Source organism: Eptatretus burgeri, chromosome 2 (genome assembly GCF_056783735.1).
Source record: "Eptatretus burgeri isolate ZD-2024b chromosome 2, Ebu_testis_v1, whole genome shotgun sequence".
NCBI classification, from domain to species: domain Eukaryota; kingdom Metazoa; phylum Chordata; class Myxini; order Myxiniformes; family Myxinidae; genus Eptatretus; species Eptatretus burgeri.
Genome location: NC_140962.1, coordinates 110385576 through 110411189, shown reverse-complemented (window position 1 = coordinate 110411189; position 25614 = coordinate 110385576). Strand labels below are relative to the sequence as shown.

The 25614-nt window shown below is 44.9% G+C and overlaps 1 protein-coding gene across 2 annotated transcripts in view; it reads right to left on the bottom strand.

Annotated features, from left to right (window-relative positions):
* The window catches only part of LOC147032818 (ATP-binding cassette sub-family C member 9-like), a 176600-nt gene that overhangs the window by 123109 nt on the left and 27877 nt on the right, over positions 1-25614 (bottom strand). For both annotated transcript variants that reach the window (XM_085870690.1, XM_085870691.1), the window contains exons 8-9: positions 13476-13560; positions 10717-10797 (exon numbers count right to left, since the gene is read on the bottom strand). In XM_085870690.1, coding sequence (XP_085726816.1) covers positions 10717-10797; positions 13476-13560 — 166 coding nt within the window. The remainder of the gene's footprint in view (positions 1-10716; positions 10798-13475; positions 13561-25614) is intronic.

The following is a 25614-nucleotide window of genomic DNA, read 5'->3' as shown; positions in this document are numbered from 1 at the left end:
GAGATGGAGGGCTGCCAGACTCAGGGTGGTGTCATTTGGTATTTGTGTATGTTCCTGTGCTGGATATGTACATTGGCTGATCAAAGCAATAAAATAAAAATGTAAGTATGTAACCTATTATCTTGGGTCAATGCGATTGAGGATGCAGACAACATGATTGTAATTTTGCATTAAAAGTAAAATATGATTTGTTTGGCAGATAATAAGATTGCACGGTAGAAATTGCAAACATTTAATATGGTTGCGACAGGGCATATCCTATTGATCTTAAAGCAACATTCATTAAGGATACATCGACACACTATGCACGTACACACACACACACACACACACACACACACACACACACACACACACACACACACACACACACACACACACACACACACACACACACACACACACACACACACACTTTTGATATTTGAAAGTGTTTCAATTAATTTGTGGTTTCTTCATAAGTGTCGACCTTTCATGTGTTTTTCATGTGATGCAGGGATTCATTTGATGTTGTTTCCGGTGACATTACTGTGATGTATGTGATGAAAACCTGTGGTGAAAATACGAGCATATAAATGATTAAGTAATGCACCCATAAAACCTGAATAACTTTTGTTGAATTGTTTCATGACATTGAGAGGACTCTCTTGTTCTTGTGTATGGCAGCTTGGCTGCCAGGTACCTATCATTTCTTCGAAGCATGGCTGTGCCGGTGATGCTGTGCCCCTTAACGAGTACAATGGTGCTCCTTTTGCCGACCTCGGAAGGATGGCAGGCTGAATCCACCCCGCCTGGTGCTAATTCAGCACCAATGGGGCTTTATTTTTTTTTTTTTTTTTTTTTTTGTATACCTTGGTCGAGGCTCGTATGAGAGCTAACACACAACTCACAGCAAGGAGGCATGAGACAAGAGGGGTGGGAGTGGAAGGGACAAAACATTGGGGAACAGACACAGGTGAACTGTGGAAGGGAGAGGGATGGGGATGGGACGGGGAACATGGCGAGGAGAAGATGGACATTACAGGGACTTTCAGGAAGGAAAGCAGGAGAATTGAAGGAAGTGGGCTTGGGTGGATTATTGGGGGTAGAAAAGATCGAGGATTTGGATGGGGGAAGATAAGAGGTGGTGGTGAACAGCTGTTTTGAAAGCCTGGAGGGAAGAATGGGAAACAATAGAGTGACGAACTTTATTCCAAAGCGCGGAAAAAACACGAATCAAACAGTCAAGATGACCAGTGATTCGTGATTTTCGTAGTTTTACCAGAAGCGCGTTGTTGGCCGACCTTGACCGCCCTGTGGAAATGTGGTGGGGACAAATCGCAGAGAGAGCAGGGGGGCAAGGCTGGAGAGGAGTCGGTAGAAGACAGAAAGACCACCGACCAACCTGCGGTGATTGAGTGAGAGGCCCAAAGACTCAGCTTCATTGCGGGAGATGCCAATGATCTTAAAAGCCCTGGTTTCGACAGCGTGAAGTCGAGAAAGGTGGGAGGCAGGAGCACCAGCCCAGAGGGGAGAGCAGTACTCCATCAGGCTACGGACAAAAGCTTTGTAAGTAGTCAGGAGCTCAAGAGGGCCGAGGAAGGACTTAGCACGACGGAGGATTCCCAGTCGGCGACTGGCTTTTGAGGCGAGGTTGGAAATGTGACTTTCCCAGGAAAGGTCATGGCAGATAGTGAGACCTAGAAGCTTGAAAGAAAAGACTTCTTCCAGAGGATTGTTGAGAAAGTGGATGGGGGGGTTTTGTAAACGGTCCTTTCGAAGAGACATAGTGAGAGTGTGAGATTTGTGTGGATTGAAAGACATGTTCCACGTGTTGGACCAGTTTGTGATTTTATCCAGATCTGCAGTGAGCGAAGAAGCTGCTGCTTGCCGGTCTGAGGGATGACAGATGGTACGGCAGAGGGTGGAGTCGTCGGCAAAGAGAAATAGAGGATTTTCCAGGATCTTCCAGGATTTAACTCAGGATCCGAGGATCCGAAGCCAGCCACCCTAGCCACAAAGCCGATACCAGGCCCATTAAAGAGGGTTGGTGAGATAGGTTAAGGTGTGTGTGTGTGTGTGTGTGTGTGTGTGTGTGTGTGTGTGTGTGTGTGTGTGTGTGTGTGTGTGTGTGTGTGTGTGTGTGTGTGTGTGTGTAATTTCCTAAGAGCTCTGGCTTTGAAAAAAGGGCTCATTCCCAGAACTTCACACTCTTTCCAATGGTGGTTAGTATACCTTTATCAACATTTGGTGGAGAAAATTTGTTGTTCTTATATTTCTGTCGAAGCAGAGAGATGAATCTTTAGAAAGACTAATTTTCCATTTTGACGAGCCAGTTGAGCCTGGGTTTGAAATGGACCCAATGCAAAATTGCCACCCTGGTGTTTCACACATGCAGGGTGGTGTCTCAATGTGTTCGTGGACCATACTCTTGAACAGAATATAACAACTGCCAAAGCAGTTTTTCCTTGGTTATTTGGCACAACCTTGGACGGGTCGCCACTCCGACCATTTCTTGGAGCACAGCTGTGCCACTGATGCTGTGCCCCTTTTACCAGTACACTGTTACTCATTTCGCCAACCTCAGGAGGATGACAGGCTGAGTCAATCCCACCTGTTGTTAGATCCCAAGCCAGCCGTCCTAACCATTAAGCCAACACCAGGCTTGGCTCAATGTGTACATACGTATGTATACACACACACACACACACACACACACACACACAATTTGAAAGCCTTTCAATTTCTTTCCAGTTTTGTCACAGGTGTCAACATTTCTTCACCATCAGAGAACGTTATTATGGAGGACCCGTCGGCCAGCACTGTTCGTTAGTGGATGTTGAAGATCCCTTTGCATATTTTGTGAAGCGGAGGAGAGGTATCACTGACACCCTGAACAAATTCCAAATTCTTGCCACTCTGAGTGTAACGTCAGGCCTGGCCAGTCGGTTCATGAAAGACTTCAGACAAAAACTTTCCTTGGCCTAACCCCGCCAAGAATGTTGGAGTAATTGGGATCGTTCAAGAGGTAGTAGTTTTGTGACATTGTGAGTGGAACAAACAATTGCTGAGTTACATGCTCATCGTTGTCCTGTAACAATTGTTTGAGACCCTGCTGTTCTTGTTGCTGGAGGAAATTTGACCTTTAAAGACGTAAAGGAAGCTTGCCTTTTCCTCGCAATCTCTGAAGGTTAATCTTTGCCAAAAGCATGATGAAAAATAAAGTTTGTTTCTGGGTTGTTTGGGCTCGATTGAAGGTCAATCTGAGGTTGCATTAAATGCAATTTAGTTATAGAAGAATAAATAGTCCAACATACGGTGGAGCTTTATAATCGTTTAGGGAATATATGGATGCATTGTGGGTCTGTGACTCATAATTATCTTGTTTAATCAATCATTGATTCATTAATTTGCAAACTATATGGAAATTTCGTTGACTACTTGGCTTCATATTTACTTTTATATCTTATATCATGAGGGTTCAGCTGTTTGTTGTTTACATCTAAGCATTCCATGATGGTGTCGTACCGGGTTTAAATCCGGTAAATCCCATATACGTGTTGTTCACTAATATCACAGTTATTTATTTAAAAGGACAAAAGGTATATCGACATCCACGAATGCCCTTGTTTTCTGTGCAGTCACTTTTGTTTCACCCGAGGAACCATCTGTAAGATATTTACCTCCCCATCGAAGGTGGATGGAGGTTGTATTTTCACTCCAGTCTTGTTTGTCTGTGTGTTTGTTTGAGTAGGATTTCTCAAACGTTTTTAGATGGATTCGGACGAAATTTTGGGGAGAGGTTGGGTGAGTGACAAGGACGAACTGATTAGATTTTGGTGAAGATCCAAATCCGGATCCGATGACTAGATTCTTCACCATAAGAGAGATAGGGCTAAAAACGATATATGATAAAAACTACATCTCAAAAAGTTGTGGACGGATTCAGACGAAACTTGGTGGATGAGTTAGTCGGTGACAAGAATAAGTCGATTAGATTCTGGTTCAGGTCCATATTCAGAACCGGCCTATCAGGTGGGATACAAAACGTAAACTGTTCAGCCTGGTGGAGGTATGCTCTCTACCAAGTGCTGCTCTAGTTACCCTCACCAGAGAAGGTATTGCTTTTGGGTCCGTTTGTTTGTTTGTCCGCACAGAACTTTGGTGTTTCTCTCCACAACCGCTTGTCATATTGAAACAAAATTTTCACCATCGGAGAGACAACTCATGAAGAATGTTTTAATGATAATTATGATGCCATAGGTCATGTGGAGTGGCATCATGTTGGAAAAACAGAAAAAAAAAAATTGGACTTCTGTATCTCTGAAACCACACCAAGGAAAAAATTAAAACTTGGCACAGAGCAAGTACTCCTCATGGGGAATGAGTGTGATTTTTTTAATGACGTCATAAGTGCCTTTGTTATGACATGATAATTGCATATGCAGAACAGATTGAGGCAAAACTTTACACGTATGATCGCCTATCTATGAGGAAAAAAAAAGTTCACACATGTGATGTCATAGGTCACACTGTTTGGCAGCAATATTGGATTTACCAAAAAACCAATAAAAAAAATCTTCTCCAGAACTGCTGGACAGATCGAGGGGAAACATCACACAAATGCTCCTCAAGCCTTGGGCATACGACGGTATTCACGAATAATTGATGTCACATGGTCTGGCTGCCATACTGGATTGAGTGAAAATCTAAAAAAAAAAAAAAAAATTCTCTTCAACCGCTTTATCAATCAGATGCTTGGTGTGGCAACCAGATTTATTTAATTTTTTGAATCTGGGTTCTTGTTGATTTTTCTTTTTTTGAATCATGCTCACTTGGCTGCAGTTGGATGGGATTGAGGGAAGAGGAGAAGTAGCTGAAAACATGAATCCTTTTCAGGTTCATCCTGATTACTTAATTTTAGCTTTTTGCTTGTTTGGGTTTAATCTGATGGCTCCAATGCAGGACTGTACCTATTTGATCTTCCATTAGATTGAATTAAATTTATTTTTATCCAATTCTGATTTCAATTGAATAAAAATAAACATCATCGATTAGGGTCACGTGTCTATGCTCAGCCTGCCACTCAGACCTGACTCTATTTGTGGTCAAGCAAGGGTAGACTTCAGCCTTGAGCTCCTCCAGTGTGGAGACAACCTTGCCCAGTCCAGGAGGAATTGCGATCGTGTCTGGTTCAGCCACAAATGGGATCTGTCCATTGCCAATTTCCAGGAGCAGCTTGGAGAAGTTGGTGGCCCCTTCATCGCCAGACAGGTGAGCTCGCATGTTGGTGGTCAGGTGCTTTACAGTCACATGGCACCACAGGTGGGATGTCTTCCAGCTGTCGTTGACAATATTGGATCTGGTGCCTCTCTTGACCACTGGAAGGATCTATCGGAATTCTCCGCAGAGCAGTGTGGGGATGCCTCCCTTGGGTTGCTGGACTCCTGTGATGTCCTGCAGTGTGCGGTCTACAGCTTCATCGGCTGACTTGTGAGTCATCGGAGCCTCATCCACAATGATGGCAGCAGCATCCTAGATGACCTTGGCCAATGCTGTTCCACGCTTGATGCTGCATGTTGGCTGCTCTTTGAGGTGCGTGTCGAGTGGGATCTTGAAGGTGCTGTGCAGTGTTCATCCTCCCTGGAGCAGTGTTGGCGCAATTCCACTGGAAGCAGTAGCAAGAGCAATCTTGTCTCCTGAGCGAATCTTTTTCAGTATCGTGTTGATGATGAAACTCTTGTCTGTGCCTCCCAGTGCATCGAGGAAGATGATGTTGCTGCTCCTGTTGCCATTGATGATGCTACCTTGCTGCACCAGTTCAAAGACTGCATTGTCGACCTGACGCTGGTCATCTGTCAGGTGCTGTTGGAGGTCATCAGCCTGAACAGCTAACCACTCTTGGTTGTAGTCTACTTCCTGAAGTACTCGTACTCTCGTACTCTCGTACTCTCGTACTCTCGTACTCTCGTACTCTCGTACTCTCGTACTCTCGTACTCTCGTACTCTCGTACTCTCGTACTCTCGTACTCTCGTACTCTCGTACTCTCGTACTCTCGTACTCTCGTACTCTCTCTCTCTCTCTCTCTCTCTCTCTCTCTCTCTCTCTCTCTCTCTCTCTCTCTCTCTCTCTCTCTCTCTCTCTCTCTCTCTCTCTCTCTCTCATATCTTCTGTGGCCCTCTCTGGTATAGGTAGGTCATACGAACTGAGATGATGGCCGCCCATCATGATCACCTTGTCCTCGAGGGAGCAAAGTGCAAGGTTGTAGACCTCGTTGTAGTCAGCATCAGGATTGCCAACATTGTGACGGTGCTGGAACAGGTTGTCTTCAGAGAGAAGGTCACTGAACTGATCCTAGAGTGTGCGTGGATTGCTAGGGAAACAGGTGGTGAGGATGACTGCCATGAGACTCCTGAGGTTTGGTGCAGACTGGCTGATGCCTGCCTCCCCCATAGCAAGGTGGAGGTGTTGGTCATTTTCCAGGAGACAGGCTTCACGGAAGGACAATTCCTGGCCCTCCATGGTTCTCAGAGCAGTGAAGGAGGAGGGGCCACAGACTTCAGTCAGGAGAAGTCGAACGTAGAAACAGTCACCCTGCCGGCTACCTCGGACTGATGCTGTAGATGTGGCCAATTGCCAGAGCCTTCCAGATTGCATGTGGATCTTCGCCCACCTCTCTTCGCTTGCGGCAGGCCCACTTCTTGCGTGACTTGTCCCACGTGTAGTACTCGGGCAAATCGTGGTATTTGAGAATCTTGGCAAAATCGTCATGGCTGCAGAGGTCGAAGAAGGCAGTCAGCGTAGTGGCTGGCAGTGGTCACTGTGCCCTTTCGACAGCATTGTCCACATTGAAGTAGACTTTCTGGCCATTCTTGAGGTGGATGGCTAGGCCAATGACTGGAGAGAAATGCTCAGAAATTGGGTGCTCCAGGATCCTCAAGACTGCCTTGCTGCTGCCGACATAGCGTGCATTCTGGAACTGAGCTAAGTCATCCACATGACGGTTTCCGGCCTCCTCATTGGCTCGCTGCAGTTCAAACACTGCCTGATCGGTCCCCTTGGTGACATACTTTGTGATATACTTGATGCTGTTGATTCTGGAGCAGATCTCAACGTTGATGTGGCAATTAAATTGGCGGAGGAGGAATGGGTTGTAGGGTACCACCCACTGGTTGGTGATGACCTGTACCACCCGTTTTCCCTGCTGGCACATTTTTATCTCACCAGTGTGACCACCATCTCTGGCTTGAGATGGCGATACTTTGGGTAGCTGTCATTTCCTTGCTCAGTGCTCTGCAGGAATGGCTTTGGGAAATCCTTTGAGCACTTGCAGTCCTTCATGCAAGAGCTGTTCTGGATGAGGTTTCCGCATGGACCGTGGATCATGTGTGCCATGACCATCTTGTGCAGCTCTGGATCTTTCTCCTTGTCGGGAATCTCAGCACTGACGACCAGGTCAATGTCTTCGGGCTTGACCTTGTCCTCTGGAGCGACCCACAGGAGGATGTGGGCATGAGGAAGACCATGCTTCTGGTACTCCATGGTGTACAGGAAGGCTCTCATCTTTCCAAACGCTCCCTTCTTTAGTAGCTCCATGAGCTTCTTGTTCTTTTGGCGAAAGACACGGGCAATGATGTCTGGGCGATCGTGAGGCTTTTGTCCTGGCAGGACGTTTTCCTGGACCTCGGTCCATTTGGGGTTTGTGGTCATCGTGATGAAGAAGTCAGGCCTTCCCATGCAGTGCACATAGGCCATGGCATCACTCTGTTTCTCATGTATCCACCTCGGCCCACCAGTGTGTGTTGCTGGAAAGACCACCATTTGTCCAACATCGCGAGGGTCACCATCACTGACCAAGTGGCTGTCACGGAGGTTGTCGTAGTTATCAGCAAGCAAGTTATTTTGCTCCCGGTGGATAAAGCCCAGTCGCTCTGTCTCGATCTTTCAGTAGACATCGACCAGAAACTGCTGAAAAAGTCGTCGCATCTGCAGTACGTGGTTGCCCTCTCTCACCATGATATGGTAGCTGCAGTACTGCAGCTGTGTGAGTTTTCGTCCATCCTGTCCAGCAGCAGTCCTGGCCACCAAATGGATGCTGTAGCCATCTGTTCCATATGGGAACACTATGGGATACTGGAGTGTATCATAAGATGCATGCAGCTTACTGATCCTTTTAAGTGCCCCATCGAGAAGTCTGAGGACAATGTCTCTGGGTTCTATTGGCTCATTGTCCATTAGGATGGCGACTTCTGGTGTAGACTGGGCGTTGTAGCGGCGTGTGTGCTCTCCTTGCGGTCGCTTGTTCTCTCTGATAATCTGGCGCTCATCAGTGTTGCCTCCTTCTGCAAGTACATCTCTTGCAGTCTTGAGCTCACGGACCAGATGGTTATTCTCATGAAACCACTTTGTGAGCATCTCAAGGATGTGTGGTTTGAGGCCACTGTGGTTCCCGGCAGCCAGCTCCATGGCGTGTAAGTCCAGGAAGTATACTTTTAGGAACTTTGGCTGGCCCTCTTCAGGCGGGAGAAAGCTGCCAATGTGGTGGAACACTTGACCTTGGATCCGGAAGCTCGGGTTCCAGCCCTGGACTTAAGCTTCCTTGTGCCCGAAGCTCGTCATCACAAAGCTGCCATTATACGTCCGAATGTTGTCAAGGAACTGCTTGCTGAGGGGACCTTTGCCTGAGAGAAGTTCCTTCAGCAAGGGAGGAAGGGCAGGAGAGGGCTCAAGGATGACCTTGCCATCGCTGCAGCACACACCCTTGGTCTCTCCCTTGAACTTGCAAGCAGAGAAGTTGGTGCAGACTTGGTCCATTTGGCCGATGTCTGCATGAGTTGTTGGGTCAGCCGGGTCATACGTGAATGCCACCCTATTGGCATTGTTGTGCTCTTGTGCCCGGGCCAGTGCTCGTGCATCTGCAGTGTGGTGATGCATTGCCTAAAGTCTTGCATCACACTCTTCCTCAGTCTCATTTGCTCGCCGCTGTTGTTGCCGATGAGCCTGTTCATTGAGCCTAGCTGACCGCTCCTCTTCAGTCTCTTTTTGTCACTGCTGCTGTTGCCGCTGTGCCTGTTCATTTAGCCTGGCATCTTGCTCCTCTTCAGTCTCCTGTTGTCTCTTGGTGTGTTTTCGCTGAGCTGCAGCTACCTTGGGACCAATGGAGCTCTTCCTTTTTTGGGGCATATAAAAGCAGAAAGTCAAATTTTAATCAGAAACTTTGTAAACGTTCACTGGTCTGTCCATCCACTGGTCTGTCGTTGTCTTGTTTCGATCAGGTTGTGAATAAAAAAAATCGCGACACAGAAAATCAATCCCCAATGTTTTGTCCCTTCCACTCCCGCCCCTCTTGTCTCATGCCTCCTTGCTGTGAGTTGTGTGTTCGCTCTCATACGAGCCTCGACCAAGGTATACAAAAAAAAAAAAAAAAAAAAAAAAAAAAATTGCGGGAAAAAATTGAAACGGCCCAAAAAAATTGACAATTTTTTTTCATTTTTTTTTTAAACATCTAAGGTATGCTTTAGTACCTCTGAGACGCGCTGAATCAGAATATGCCTTTAGTTTTGCTCTGGGATGTGTAGTTCTTATCTCGAGTTATAAGAGGACAAACAAACATACACTACTACTTTATATAGTTAGATGGGACTGCATATGAAATCAAATGTAATCTAAGGAAGCAAGTTGAATTCCAAAACTCAAAACCTCCACTCACACAGTCCGTTGCTATCAATGGAACACTCTGTTCTCCTCCCCTCTCCCAGTACAGGCTAAAGTTCCCCAAGGCAGTGTCTTGGGTCTTGTCTTGTCCACATCGACAAAAACGACCTCTATGATACTGTGGAAAACACTTAATGTGGACGACTCCACATTGTGTCATACACAACTCCAACCCTTTTCTCGGCAAAGAGCAGCTGCATCTCTCTCTATATATCTCTGCTAATCTGAAAATTATTAGACACTGCTCTGATAGATGGAACATGTCCTTCAATCCTGGAAAATCTTTCACCGTCTCACTCCAGAAGAAACATCAAACGAACTCTCCTCTCTATTTAAATGGTCAGCCACTTGAAAACATTCAGTGTCTTGGATATAAAGACCCCACCATCAGTCATGACTTCTTCTGGACTGACAACAAAGCAAAGCTGGTCTCCAAAGCAAAGCTGGCAGCATTGTGTTTTATGTGAAACATGAGGGTGAAGCAGTGTATAGTTGGTTGAGATTTGCACTCATGCTAGACAGCTCAAAGACGAGTACACTGCACCGAAGCTATCCTTCCAGCTACACAAAGGAACTACTTTGGTGTTTTGTACCTTGTCATTATATGTAAGATCCAACAAATTAAAGAGTTCGATCCTCCTCTTCCTTCCAGTACTTCAAAGTAAGTGATACACCACCATCTCATGTTATCCCATAACCCTACCCACAATATTTTATACCCCTAGTAACCTTATCTAATCCAACTCTTTCCTCTTACCTTGTGGTTACTGTGTTTCTTCTCCTCTTCTCTCCCATATTTTCCTGTTCGTTAATTCCCTTGCGTGATGCATCCAACTGTTGACCCATTGCTCCACTCTCATTTACTACCGCCCCCCCCCCCAAACACCGGCCATTACCTTGCTCTTCCATGAGCCTCGATTTCGAATCGAGAAAATAGAAATGATAAAGAGGAATGTGTTGTTGAAAAGGTGTCAAACGCTTTGACAGTTATTGTATTTTCCCACCAATAAGTGTAGACGTACCAGAAAGACCATGTTGGTTTGTTGATACAAAGCACGCGCAACTCCGATTCGTTGCCGTTGTCCTCCACTCAAATTGATTCCCTACGAGTAACAATGGCAAGAACTGTCATCACTATACAATGAGATTCATGCCATGTTGGTGATGCACATTCATGGGAGAACAGTGACCTATTCCACAGAATATTAAACAGAACCAAAAGAGTGTCCCACATGTCAGCAAGCTTTTCAAATGAAATTTCTCATCTTAAAATAAACGAGTACGATGTGTGCAGTATGATACTAACACACTGTGCAGTTTTGAAGAATATATTCACAAAATATGCATCAAAGAAAGAAAAATGATCTCTGCTTAATTTTCTTATCCTTGATAATAAAATGACGAAGGCCTTTTGCAGCAAACATGTGCACCATTTACGAGTGAAATCACGAAAATACTCGTTTTCCAACTGCATCCACGCACCAATGCCTCGACCGACTACATCATAAGCTATCCCTTCCCACCAGCCAAGCAATTCATCACCGAATAGAGTCCTATTGTACATGTAAGGCAGGCGTCGGCAACCTAAACCAGGCCGTGGGCCACTGGGCCACGTTCGGGCCACCTCGCGGGCCGCACCCCCCTCCCATCCCGAAAAAATAACAAACACACCTAAAATCAATGATAATAAATGTAATTGTATATTGACCCTTAAGACCTTCAGCCACCTGAAACAACAACGAAAAAATATTTAAGACCAAGTTAAGTGGGTGAGAAGCGAAAATAATTTATTGTGACGTACAGAGACTGTGATATATGTGGAAGAATCATATGTCCACATATGTTAAATTTGCCGTCGGTTCAGAAAAATGATTCGCGGGCCGCACCTAATGGAAATCCGGACAAGGAGCCGCGGGCCGCACGGGAGGAGCTCGCGGGCCGCAGGTTGCCGACCTCGGATGTAAAGGCTTATGTAAGTTGGTGCAGAATAGACGCATTTTTTGCAGGTCACATAGGAGGTAAAAGAATAGGTGATTCTGTAATATAATCTAGAGTGAGAGTGAGAGTGAGAGTGAGAGTGAGAGTGAGAGTGAGAGTGAGAGTGAGAGTGAGAGTGAGAGTGAGAGTGAGAGACAGAGACAAAGAGAGAGACAGAGACAAAGAGAGAGAGAGAGACAAAGAGAGAGAGAGAGACAAAGAGAGAGAGAGAGACAAAGAGAGAGAGAGAGACAAAGAGAGAGAGAGAGAGACAAAAGAGAGAGAGAGAGACAAAAGAGAGAGAGAGTGACACAAAGAGAGAGAGAGAGACACAAAGAGAGAGAGAGAGACAAAGAGAGAGAGAGAGACAAAGAGAGAGAGAGGGACAAAGAGAGAGAGAGAGACAAAGAGAGAGAGAGAGACAAAGAGAGAGACAAAGAGAGAGACAGAGACGAAGAGAGAGACGAAGAGAGAGACGAAGAGAGAGACGAAGAGAGAGACGAAGAGAGAGACGAAGAGAGAGACGAAGAGAGAGACGAAGAGAGAGACGAAGAGAGAGACGAAGAGACGAAGAGACGAAGAGACGAAGAGACGAAGAGACGAAGAGACGAAGAGACGAAGAGACGAAGAGACGAAGAGACGAAGAGACGAAGAGACGAAGAGACGAAGAGACGAAGAGACGAAGAGACGAAGAGACGAAGAGAGGAAGAGAGGAAGAGAGAAAGAGAGAAAGAGAGAAAGAGAGAAAGAGAGAAAGAGAGAGAGAGAGAGAGAGAGAGACAGAGACAGACAAAGAGAGAGACAGAGACACAGAGACAGAGACAGAGAGAGAAACTTGTGTTGACAAATGTAACAGTTAATTAAAAAAACAAAAGACATATGAAGAGCTAGACTTGCTGATGAGGCCGCGAGTGTCAATCTGCATCGGCGGACAGGTAGAACAATTGAGGGAATCAACAGGACGTTGATTCAGGTATGCCAACTGCCATGGGAAGGCAGGAGAAGCTCACGCTTGGGCGTTAAGCCTTCGTCAAAGCAAAAAGAAGTTTCTGGATGCAACACATTTTTGCTCCAAAGAAGGGTTTACGCCTGAAACGTGAACTCCTTGCTTCCAACTGTGGCTATTACACCTCATTTAACATCCAATTGACTTCATCCATTGGTTAAAATATGGACAACTTCAATATTGGAGATTCCAAACAGTTTTCCATACATCCAAAATGAGAATTTCAAACAGGGTTGATGTTCCTCCCTCTATCACCTACTTATAATGCAAATAATATGGGCTGACAGGATGGTCTGGAGGTACACCCACTCAACTCTACACTGCCTAGCCTGGGTTCGGATCTCGACCGAGCTATAAACTGTCATCCTGGTGTTTAACAGGCATGGTGATTCATCGGTAAGTGTGCTGGCCTCGGATGGATGTTAAACCGGGCACCCCGTCTGCCAGCATGAGTTGGTGGACATTAAAGATCCCATGGTGTCCTTCATGAAGATCCCATGGTGAAGATCCTTCATGAAGAGTTGGCGAGCTATCTCCACAACATGAACAAATTACAATTTCATGTCCTGACCAGCAGAGGGCAAATGCACCAGCAGCACAGTCACACCCTGCACCTTGTGCTGCATACTAATGAAGACGAAGAAGAATACAAATCATGTAAGTAATTAAGAAAAATGAATCAGTTACAGATGTTTTCTGGATAGCACATACAATAAGCCGTTGCCTGGACTCTATACCCTTTTGATCTATACAACCAAAGCTATTTTCTGTCTCACACTGTGACATGTTCAAACTTACCCTCTCACCAATTACTGTTTGGTGTCCTTTCGGTAGGATGTCAATATCAGGCTTGAGAGAGCTTATTTCCATGACAAGATCATACCTGCATTCAACAAAGAGATCGCTGAATGGAATATGTTACATCATGGACTTAACAACCAACATTATTCATAACTGGATGTAAATTAGCTTCTGTGTCAAGGCCATACAAAAAAAAAAACTTTTTTTTTTCTTGAGTGATTAAATGCTCAAGGAACAGGAGCTGTAATAGCCTTTCATCAAGAATTGACATCATTATGGCTAATGAGTGGGCTCGGATGACATGTAGTCAAGTATCTACGGAGGGTATCCAGGACCCCCCCCCCCCCCCCCCCGCCAGGAATCTACCAAACCAACTTTTTTAGTTGGTCTTTTTATGGTCTTCCTTTTATGGTCCTATTACACATTACGGAGCTTCCTTTTATGGTCCTATTACACATTTGAGATGTTAACAAAAAAAAAATTCCCGCCACTCTGGCGATATTCAATATGGCGTCCAAAATGCCCGCCAAAATGAGTAAAATCATAGAATATGGTATATAACATCTCAAAAATGTGACAAATTGGAAAAATAATTTTTGGGATTTGGTTCCTGGTCATTAGTAACTAATTTTCGATGATTGAATTTTGTTGCCATCTATCTATAATCTATTTATAATTCCAGCAATCTCTGTGTTTCTGTATGTCTGTGTGTGTCTGTCTGAGAGTCTGTCTGTGTGTCTGTCTGTCTGCGACCGCTGTTTCTCGACAACCACTGGTCCGATCTAATTGAAACTTGCCAGCTATATTGTTGGGGCCCTGTGGATGTGCCTTTTCAAGGTTTGATATTAATCGGACAAGTGGTTCCCAAGTTATGGCCATTTATTTACCAACCAATGACAGGACACGGTGCTATGACGTCACGATTCTTCTTCTTTTTTTTGCACGATTGACGTCACAACTCTTCTTCTTCGTTTGATATGACGTCACAATTACGTACGGCCATGCACGTACGGGCACGCACTAGTTTTTTTTTTAATCCAAGATGGCGTCCAATATGGCCACCAAAATATGCAAAATCATAGAAAATTATGTATAACAGCCAAAACCTGTGACAAAATTGCAAATTAATCATTCAAATAAAATGTTTATTGTCATTAGTAACTAATATCTGGTTATTCTAATTCAGTTGCTATTTTTTAAGTTGAGTACTAAGTCATAGTATTCCACCTTGGAATATCTGATGAAAGAATATTGGTACTAAAATGGACATTTTATATCGCGATTGTCCACCACTTATCAAACTATGCTAGCAAACTTTCATTTTACAAGGAACACTTGTGATGATTCATACAATTACCAGTACTTCGGCATGGAATTCCAGCTAGGAATATCTGGTAACAGCAAAAATGATATTAAAATGGACATTTTATATTGCGATTGTCCACCGCTTATCAAACTATGCTAGCAAACTTTCATTTTACAAGGAACACTTGTGATGATTCATACAATTGCCATTTTGTTATGGCATTCCACAGAGGACTATCTCCAAATTATCTCCTGTAACTACAGTTCATACATCCGGTTTGACTCCTGCAGAAGTGTCAGAATCAGTCTTTGTCAGAATCGGAGTCTAGGCTAGAGTAGTCGCATTCATCAGCATCTCCAAGTTCATCATCAGATGTGTCATCATCTCCAAGTTCACTGATATGCTTCACCAAGTGTGATGTCGGTGCTGTAGACCAGGTAAAATGGCCAGGTGTTGTCATCTGGTTCTACTTTGGTGAAGGCTAGCTTAGGGCCCAGAACAGGATGAGTTTCTCGTTTGCGTTTAAGTCTGTCAGCACGATCGTTCAGATTGGGGAATTGCATCTCATCCAGCTTTGCAATGTAGAGGAGACGCAACGAAGATAGTTGCACTACTTTACGTTCAATGATTATTGTCTCATCTACATACTTTGCCACATGATTGAAGAATGCTTCATGTGTAGCTTCCAATGCTGCTTGTTGAGCAACAGCCTCCGGTTTTCCGTTCCTCCAATGTGCAGAATTGACTATACTAGTACGGGCCCCTAGGTGCGGGCCCGTAGGTGAGTGCCAGCATGTGCAGCCCTCTCTCGCCCCCTCTCTCTCGCCCCTCTCTCCCCCTCCTCTCTCCCTTTTCTTGCCCCCCCTCTCACCCCCCTCTCTTGCCCTTCTCTCTCCCCCTCCTCTCTTGCCCCCCTCTCACCCTTCTCTCTCCCCATCCTCTCTCCCTTCTCTTGCCCCCCTCTCACCCCTCTCTCGCCCTTCTCTCTCCCCCCTCCTCTCGCCCTTCTCTCTCCCCCCTCCTCTCTGCCTTCTCTCTCCCCCCTCCTCTCGCCCTTCTCTCTCCCTTCCCTCTCTTGCCAACCCCCCTCTCTCTCGCCCCACTCTCTTCCCCTCCCCTCTCACCCCCTGTCTCCCCCCTCCTCTCTCTGTAAATGTATTCACAAATGTCTACCAAGCACAACGATTAATTCCAACCTTGGGAAAAAACAGCTTTCAAACCCTTGGGAAACAGCTGTTTCCCTCGGGAAAATTCAAACCTTGGAATTAATTAATAATTTGAATAATAATCAAACCTTGGGAGTAAATAATTAAATAAAATAATAATTAAATCATAATCAAACCTTGGGATTAATTAATTATTTCAAACCTTGGGAAAGAACAGCTTTCAAACCTTGGGAAACACTTGGGAAACAGCTGAAATGGAAGAGGAAGAACGATATCAAACTTTGAAAAGACACATAATCAGGTCCCCAGTATCGATTGTGACGTCATACCAAACGAAGAAGAAAAAGAATTGTGACGTCAATCGTGCCAAAAAAAAAAAAAATAATAATGATTAAATAAACATTAATTGTGACGTCATTTGTGACATCATAGCACCGTGTCCTGTCATTGGTCGACAGATAAATGGCCGTAACTCAGGAACCGCTCGATATCAAACCTCGAAAAGGCACATCCGCGGGTCCCCGGCAATATTCCTGGCAAGTTTCAATCCGATGGGACCGGTGATCGTCCGGTTATTAATAATTTGGGAAAAAATTGGCATGATAAGGTGAGAAGGTGGAACGACACCTTCAGCCACCATATATACACCTTTTCAACACTGAAAAAGCAGTAAAATGGCCGTAACTTGGGAACCACTCGTCCGATCGATATCAACCCTCGAAAAGGCACATCCGGGGGTCCCCGGCAATATTCCTGGCAAGTTTCAATGAGATCGGACCGGCGGTCGTCGAGAAACGGCGGTCGCAGACAGACAGACAGACAAACAGACAGACACACACAGATTGCTGGAATTATAGATAGATACTGCTTTCTGGGTGGTATTGGGCCTCTGCTGCAAATAAATCAAATCCTCGGATTTACCTAAAGAGCCACTCATGATTGTTCTCTTCTGCTATTTTACAGCACTTTCTGCCATCCATCATGTTCAAATGAAGAGGTGCCTTCCTTTGTGTCGATGCCTGCCCTTTTCACATGGATTCGGCCTTTAGTATTGCAGAAAATACAATCAGGTTCAAAAATGATCTTTTCTGATGCTTTCTTGTGCTTTACCCTTCCTTCTTGGCTGGGAGATGGTCCAGGAGCTTCAGGATCGTTAGATGGTTTCCTTGCTATTAACCTATGTAGGTTCAGGGTAAATCTTTGGTAACATCCTCGGTGATAGCCGTTGTTCTCCTGGATCTCATCAGGAATGCCCTGACAGATATCTGTCGTTCGATATGAAGAACCTGGTGGTTCAGCTAAGTGACGATCCCGAATATTTTTGAGAAGTGCCAATCTATCATTTGGATCCATCAAGTCTGAAAAATATTTGAACGATCCATGCTTTATTCCAGACATATGAATGACACAATGTTCCTGTTTGTGTTTTCTTTCCATTTCAACAACTTTATTTTGACAATTACATTAAACTATTTCTTCCTTGTCTGACATCTTGACTTGTGATCTTGATCTTGACGAGCTACGGTCTTGCTAAGCTAACTAATCTAACCTGGAAAGAGAAAAAAAACACATAAAAAGATTAGTAACATAATACTTGAGTGTATATAAATATTCAAAGTGCATCGGGGTGTGTATAGGGGTGTGTTTGTGTGGGTGTGTGTGTGTGTGTGTGTGTGTGTGTGTGTGGGGGTGTGTGGGCGGGTGGTTTCTGGCTCTCAAATTGTCCGCCATCTTCAATTCCAAGTACGATAACAAAAATAAACATCCTTGATAAGAATTACAAGACGAATATTCCATGGTTCTGTCCCTCTATTATTATTATTACATTAATGATCATTCGAAGCTAACATTTGATATTTACTATGATTTTACCATTTTAAAAACCATTTTGAACTCCATCTTGGATTTTATGGACGGCAACAAAACATAAAATCACCACATTGGCCTATTAGTTTGTAATAATCAGGAATATATATATATATATATATATATATATATATATATATATATATATGTATATATATATATATATATATATATATATATATATATATATATATATATATATATATATATATATATATATATATTACAATGAATCCAAATATTAATTTACTATATATTATTCTTAGTTTCAGGCTGTTGTATACAATTTTTTTTATGATTTTGCCTATTTTGAATGCCATCTTGAATTTTTAAAAATGGCAACGAAACCCAATTATCAGAAATTAGTAATTAATAATCAGGAATCAAATCTCAATGGTGATTTTTCCAATTTACCACATTTTTGAGATGTTATATACCATATTCTATGATTTTACCCATTTTGGACGCCATCTTGAATATCACTGGAGTGCCAGGAATTTTTTTTTGTTAACATCTCAAATGTGTAATAGGACCATAAAAGGAAGCTATAAAAGTTGGTTTGGTGGAGTCCTGGGGGGGGGTGCACGGATACCCTCCGTAGATACTCCCCTAATGGTTCAAGGAACGACAAACCTGCAGGGGCCTTAAAATATGGAAACAGGTTAAAATATGGAAATTGCATCGACAGGAAAATATTGTTCAAGTCTGCTTCTGGAATGTGTAGAATGCATAATTTTGAGCTCAACAATGATCATAAAATCTGAAAGAACAAGAGGAGACACGATGCAAAGATAGCTTAGAATTAGTACACTCACCTCTGAGCAGTCCAGTCGGGCCTTGATTCTTCACGTGAATATATACTGTCACCTTGGTTTTTCAAAAAACAGTGGGTCAGTGTACCCTCCTTCAGATGGACATTGGAACCAGAGACCATACTCTGTACAGAGCATTGGTGCAGCCTAAGCAGTCTCCTTGGCTATTGGGCACAATCCTAGACGGGTCGCCACTCCGACACAGTATACCAGCATGCTCGCACTCATTTTGCTGACCTCGGAAGGATGACAGGCCGAGTTAACCCCACCTGGTATTAATTCAACAGCTGAGCGGGATTTTAACTCAGGACCCTGGGATCCAAAGCCCACCACCCGAACCATGAAGCCAACACCAGGCATAGATGGACATTAAGCTGGGGATAAGTCTGTTAGCATTAGCTGGTGGCAGGGCCGGATTTACCATGTGGGGGGCCATGGGCACAATGATTGTGGGGGGCCCCCAAATTTGGAGATTAATCAACAACTTAAATTATAACTGCTTTTTCATCAACAACTGAACTTTTATCTATAGATTTGGCAGATCCTGATCAGGAATGATTTGGCATATATGTTCACAAATTACAATTAAATCTGACAATATGACAAGATGGATGGATTGTTATTGATATGGCTGATGACTAATCTATGAGCTGATAACTTATCCCTGAGCTCATTCTAAAATCAAATCACAAAAATGCTGTTGCTGCAAGAGTAAGAGAAAGAGATGGACCAATATAAGAAAATAACAAACGACACGCTGTCATTAATCATACTACGAACTTCGACTAAAAATCTTCTTAATTCTAAAAACCCTCTGGACAAGAAAAATCCGAAATGGTGATTAATAGCCGACTTCCAGTGACCGCAAATATACGGCAGTGTCATCCACATCAATGAACATACACACGGTGCCTTAATCAATGGACAAGCTTCCTGCGTGACTTTGTGGCAGCGAACTCGGATATAATACTATCAACCTGCATGGAATTGAGCACATCAGATTCGGTTGAATTGATGGTCATATTGACCAGTCTCTGCTGTCCCATCGTGGAGCGAAGATGGTTCTTGATAAGCTTGAGTTTCGAAAACGAGCGCTCCCGGAGCAGTTTGACACCATCAGTGAGAGGTAAATCTGAAGCAGCACTTCCACATTTGGGAAAGTATCGGTGAGTTTTCGCTTGATGAGAAAACTGTACATCTCGAGTTCAGTACGGCCCGAGTCTTGCTCTGACTCCATCATGGCTTGGAATTGAATCGTTTCGTCTGTGAGGTCAGGTGATAGATATTCCCAATACAGCTCGACGAGCTTCGAGCATGACTTTCGAATCTGCTCCACTTCGAGTTGAACAAGAGCACGCAGGAATCCAAATCTGTCGCTCATCTCGCTGTAAGCCTTTATACGCTTTTCCAACTGCGACAGCAGTACGTCGATCACTGCAACGTAGCCACTGATGTGAAAGGACTCCTTGGCGTCTAGTTCTACTTCTGGAGTGTGTCCGTAGTCCAAGGGAGCAAGGCGGAGCATTACGCTTTCGTCTACGTGATCAGCGAGTGAATTCCTCCGTACCTGAGCGCTCCACTCCGTCAACAACGAATGTATCAAACTGATCACGTAATGACTGCACGAAGCTCGCCAGTGACTTGAGGAGCTGCACGGCTGTGTTCAGATCGGTAGCTTGTGACTGAAGGGTTTTACTCGTACGATCAAATCTACCAAGGACAGTAGACAAGAAACCAGCATAGAACCCTATCTCGAGCATGCACATCGTTTGGTGAAGTGTCTCGGCGGTGTTTCTCGTTTCACTATTCAGTTGTTCATCGTTTGCGATTTCATCGAGGACATCCATGATTTCGCTGTAACCGTCTACAAGAGCTCGGGTTGCATCAGAATGAGCCGACCAGTGAGTCTCGCTGAGGCGCTTTGGTACTTGCAGACCTTTGGCTTTCAGGACGTCAAATAATCTGGCGTAGAGCGACGTGGAAGCTGTAAAAAATACAAACACTTGTTCCACGAATTCAAAGAATGCTGCTGCAGGTCTACAGCCTCCCACGGCCGACTAACCGACTAAGTTCAGTGAGTGCGTCACGCATGGCACAAATATTGCGAGAGGGTTCTCCTGTTGGATCATTCCCTGCATCCCGTTGTATCGGCCACTCATATTAGATGCGTTATCGTAAGATTGTCCTCGGCAGTTAGCGATGTCAAATCCAGTGGCTTTCAAAAAATCCAGTAATGCCGTCGCTTGCTGGAGTCCATTGTGTCCTGTGTTGCTCAGAAAGGTCATGAAACGCTCCACTGGAGCCTCGTTCTCGATGTATCGTAGAATAACTGTGAGCTGGTCGATGTGGCTTATGTCAGGAGTAGAATCGACTGACACAGAGAAGTATTTTGCCTCTTTCACAAGAGCGACGATGTTATCCAGAACAGATTTTCCGATGATGGAGACCAACTCTTCACATGTCGTAGATGATAAGTAGTTGGTGTGGCCACTTCCTTGGTTGGCATATTTCTGAATGGGCTGTGCCAAAAATGGATCGTATTCCGCAAGTAATTCCATTAAACCAAGGAAGTTACCATTCGTCCGTGACCCAACAATTTCATCCGATCCACGGAACGCCAGACCACGCTCAGCGAGAAACGATATCACGCTCACACTTCGTTTCAGCGTTTCCTACCTTCAACGAACTGTATGGATGAATCAAAGGGACCAGTCGAATTCTGCAGGGGCTCCAAATCTCGTGATGACCAGGAGTCGATCATCTCTGACGACGGTCGCTCAGGAGGCCAACATCCAATGCAATTGGCAAAGCCAGGTCCAGGATCAGTCAGTATATCTCTCGCTTCTTCATCTGATGCATGTTCTTCATCGGTGGAACCTTCCGAGATGTTGGGAAAATCTTGACGCGGGGGTTGAGTTGCCAAATCCGCTTGTTCTGTCTCTGTTGGTGTTCCAGCCTCTGTCATGGACGAATCGCCTGTTTGTGCAGGAGTGAAAAACTCTGAGATTTTCTGGGTCTTGTCGACGATGGCCTTGTGTCTTTCATCTTTTTCCTTGGAACGTTTCCGATTTTGAGCACCACCGTCATATTTCCGTGGAGCCCTGGATTTGTGCCTGTCATCACCGAAGCCGCTCATTGTGGTTTCTACAGCTGGTAGGTCCCGAGTAACCGAGATATCGTCAAAGTGCATGTGGGACGGACCAGAATCACGAACAACAAGTATTGAAAAGTAGGTTCTGGTAACCTACGGTAAGTCTGCTAATACGGAGGATAACGATGAACAGCAGATCCAGGAAAATACTGTGATGAGACGAGACACCGAAGTTCCCTTTCTGCACAATGTTTATTAATATAATGGCACGAATAACGAAAGTCTCGCTCGGCGAGCAAAGACAATATGGCGACGGTTCACTTACACCAACCGACAAGAAACCGGAAGCTCTCACCATATCCGGTGGGAAAACGCCAAGAAAGTGAGAATTAGAGGCTTGCACTACACCGACATGGTATTCATAAATTGCATGAAACATTCATGGGCACAAGAGTACCAAACGTTCATACATGTGGTGAAACAGCAAAGACCTTCTAACAAGTATGTTTCACACACCTGGAACATAGAAAGTCACACCGTATTACTGTGCTGTGCGCGCCAGTAAGCAGGGTACTGACAGCGTTCCCTGCCAGCCGCAGTTTCAGTGTGTACAATACTACCCCTGCCGGCCGTGTGCTGTGCTGGCCTGGCCTAGTTTTACCACGTCGACTTTCACCTTTTCACCTCTCCTCTGGCTGGACCTCTGTATTCCGTCTGTGCTTGCTGGGCTCTGGCGGGCAGTGCCGTAGTTAGTTGGTCACGCTCAACCATCCGAAGCATCGATGATCGATCCAAAAAAGGATCCAAATGTGGGCCCCCAATGCCCGAGGCTTGCCCCGGGATGACCACGTTGGATCCGTTCTGTGGACCGTGGAAGAAACGGCTTGAAAAAGCCAAAGCTTGAAAAGGACCCTCACAATGATGGACAATTTTGAAAAGATATCCTTACAAAGAGTTTACAATCTTCATTCACCGACAATAAAACTTTAGAAGCAAATTTTCAAGGGATTTTCAAAATGTCATCGAAATTGTGGGGGGGCCCGAAATGTGGAGGGCCCCGGGGCCATGGCCCCACCTGGCCATCCCTAAATCCGGTAGTGGTTGGTGGCCATAAAGATCACATGGTGTCTTTGGACGAAGAGTGGGTGAGTTACCACCGACAGACTGGCTAAATTCCAAATTCCTCTCTTCATTGACTGTTGAGAAGGTAAGGGCAAAATTACCTTGAATAATATTCTTTCTGGTAAACTCATTCAGCAGCATGACTGTTTCTGTTTCTGTCTGTCTCTGTCACACACAAACACAAACAAACACACAAACACACACACGCACACACTTTGAGACTGATCCATTCCACTTTGTGAAACCCGCATATGGAGATATAAAACACACACACACACACACACACACACACACACACACACACACACACACACACACACACACACACACACACACACACACACACACACACACACACACACACACACACACACACACACGAATAAGGGAGTGAGGAGGGTTGGGAGGGGGTGTTAATAAGGGGGGAGATATCTGTCCTCATCCAAGATATTAATCTCCTTCGATAGAATTTGTTCCAAATACTTGACTTTCCCTTCTAACTGTCAGGGCTGGCAGGATGGCCGAGAGGTACGCTACACTTGCCACAAAGCTGTCTAGCCTGGGTTCGAATCCCAACCAAGCTACAAACTGTCATCCAGTGTTTCACAGGCAGTGTGATTCATGTGCTTCTCTCAGATGGACGTTGTCCTTGGCAAAGAGTCGGCAAGCTATTTCTGGCACCATGGCCAAATTGATGTCCTTTGCAAAGAGAAGGCAAACTATTGCTGGCACCATGGCCAAATTCCAAATTCCTGCTTTAATTACAGTTGAAAAGGCAATGGGAAACCACCCAATGGCCACTATAACCTTTGCCAAGAAACTGCTTCAGAAGCACCGACGCTCTGCAACAGAACATCAGAATTAGAATTCACCTGTCAATATTGCAACGGCAACCCCCTTTGAATCGAGCAATTGTCAGGTCAGGCCAGATCATATCTGTGACTTACTACAAGTACCATATAAACCTGTATTAACTTGTTTCATGGGCGAGTTATCGGCGACTAAACAATCTCCTCCTCCAGGTTTCCTAGTGAGGAGGGTTTATGGATGTGCACACCCAGCAGGATTATAAACAAAACCTGTCAAAGGGCAGAGGAGCTCCTTGTGAGCCAGCGACCATCCTTATCTGGTGCCCAACCATGTCTGTGGATGTCCTTTTGCAGTTGTGTTACCTTTTTCGAGGAGGTTGGTGGCAGGATTTGCACTCCAGCCACCAGAAAACACTTAATTCCAGAAAACACACAAAAACCACAAAAAAAAAACCTGAAAACCCACTCCGTGGGAGTGCCTCCTGTGCTGCTGCCCTTCGCAGGGCAGCTCTGTGGATGACGGGATTGGGGTAAAGCCTTCAGGCCCCCCATTCTTTGATGATAGGAGGAAAAGCACCAAGTAACTTTCCTGGGTTGGATTGTGGTGGTGTGTGTCAGGGTGATGCTGAGGAGGTAGTTACCTGTCCACCAGACAGCATTTTCCTCGGGTTAACCTGACGTGGTCCATCTGGTGGGTGCCAGGAATGTCCTCTCCCTAAGAGAGGATGATCACCTGTCTCTGCTATCATCTGGGTTCCAGCGTTATTGCATTGCAGCACCCTCTAAGGTTTGGAGACTGGACAGTGATGAGATCATCACGGGTGGTTACACCTACGACTGGTTTGTTCAATCTGATGGCTACCATACCCAAGAAGTTGCTGTAGCTGTGTCCAATAAGCTGACTCCCATGATGATCGAGGTAACATCAATCAACAAACGTATTATGAGACTAAGGATTCATCACTCCTTGGGTATTATTTCTCTGGTCTCTGTATATGCTCTGACTGAGGTGAGTGATCTCACCGTAAAGGAGGCAATCTATGCTGCGCTCGAGTCTGTGGATGATCGGTGTCCCAGGTGAGACACTCTTCTAGTCTTGTGGGATTTCAATGCATCGACTGGCACTGACAGGGAGGTTATGAGACATGTGTTGGTCCCCAGCAATGAGTTCCTTGAGTTTGCAAGAAGTCGTGGACTTAGGGTGGCTGGTTAAAGATTTCTGCGTCCATGGGCTCATCGCTGGACTTGGTATTTCAACACTGATGGTCTGGCGAAAGAGATTGACCATGTGCTCATTGATGGTCGCTGGAGGATGATTCAGAACTGCAGGGTCTACCGGAGTGCTCAGTTCCTCAATACCGACTACAGGCTTGTTGTAGCAACTCTGAAGTTGCAGCTTAAATCAGGGAGAATGGTACCATCCCAGCCTAAGCTGGATGTTCACAAGCTCAAAGATGAGAGGGTAACTGAGGAGTTTTCAAAGAGGCTGAGTGGGGATTTGGGGGGGTCTGAATGTTTTGGGGAATCCCTAAGAGTTGTCGAGTGCCTTCAAAACTATCATCCTTGATGTTGTTGGTTGATGTCTTGGAACCCACCATCAGGCGAAGAAGGCCTTTGTCTCCCAAGTGAGAATGGATACCATTCATGTCGGAAGATGTCGGAGAGGTCAATCTGCGGTGCATCATTTGGGAATGTTAAGGTCTCCAACCTTGATTTTGAATGATTCAGGCTTTTTGGAGGTGCTGGATATCCTTATGGGGGCCCTTAAGTGCTGAATGAAGAGTCAGAGCCACTGGGATTACAGGCTTCCTGGGTCAAAACTAAGATCCAGGCTTTCATTGACATCTAGGATGCTGCTATCTTGTCTGTACCTGTTTGTGGTGAGGATGTTGAGGTCATGGAGAGATTAATTTACCTTGACACTGATATTCATCTCTCCGAATGTTGTGAGGCAGAGGTCAATA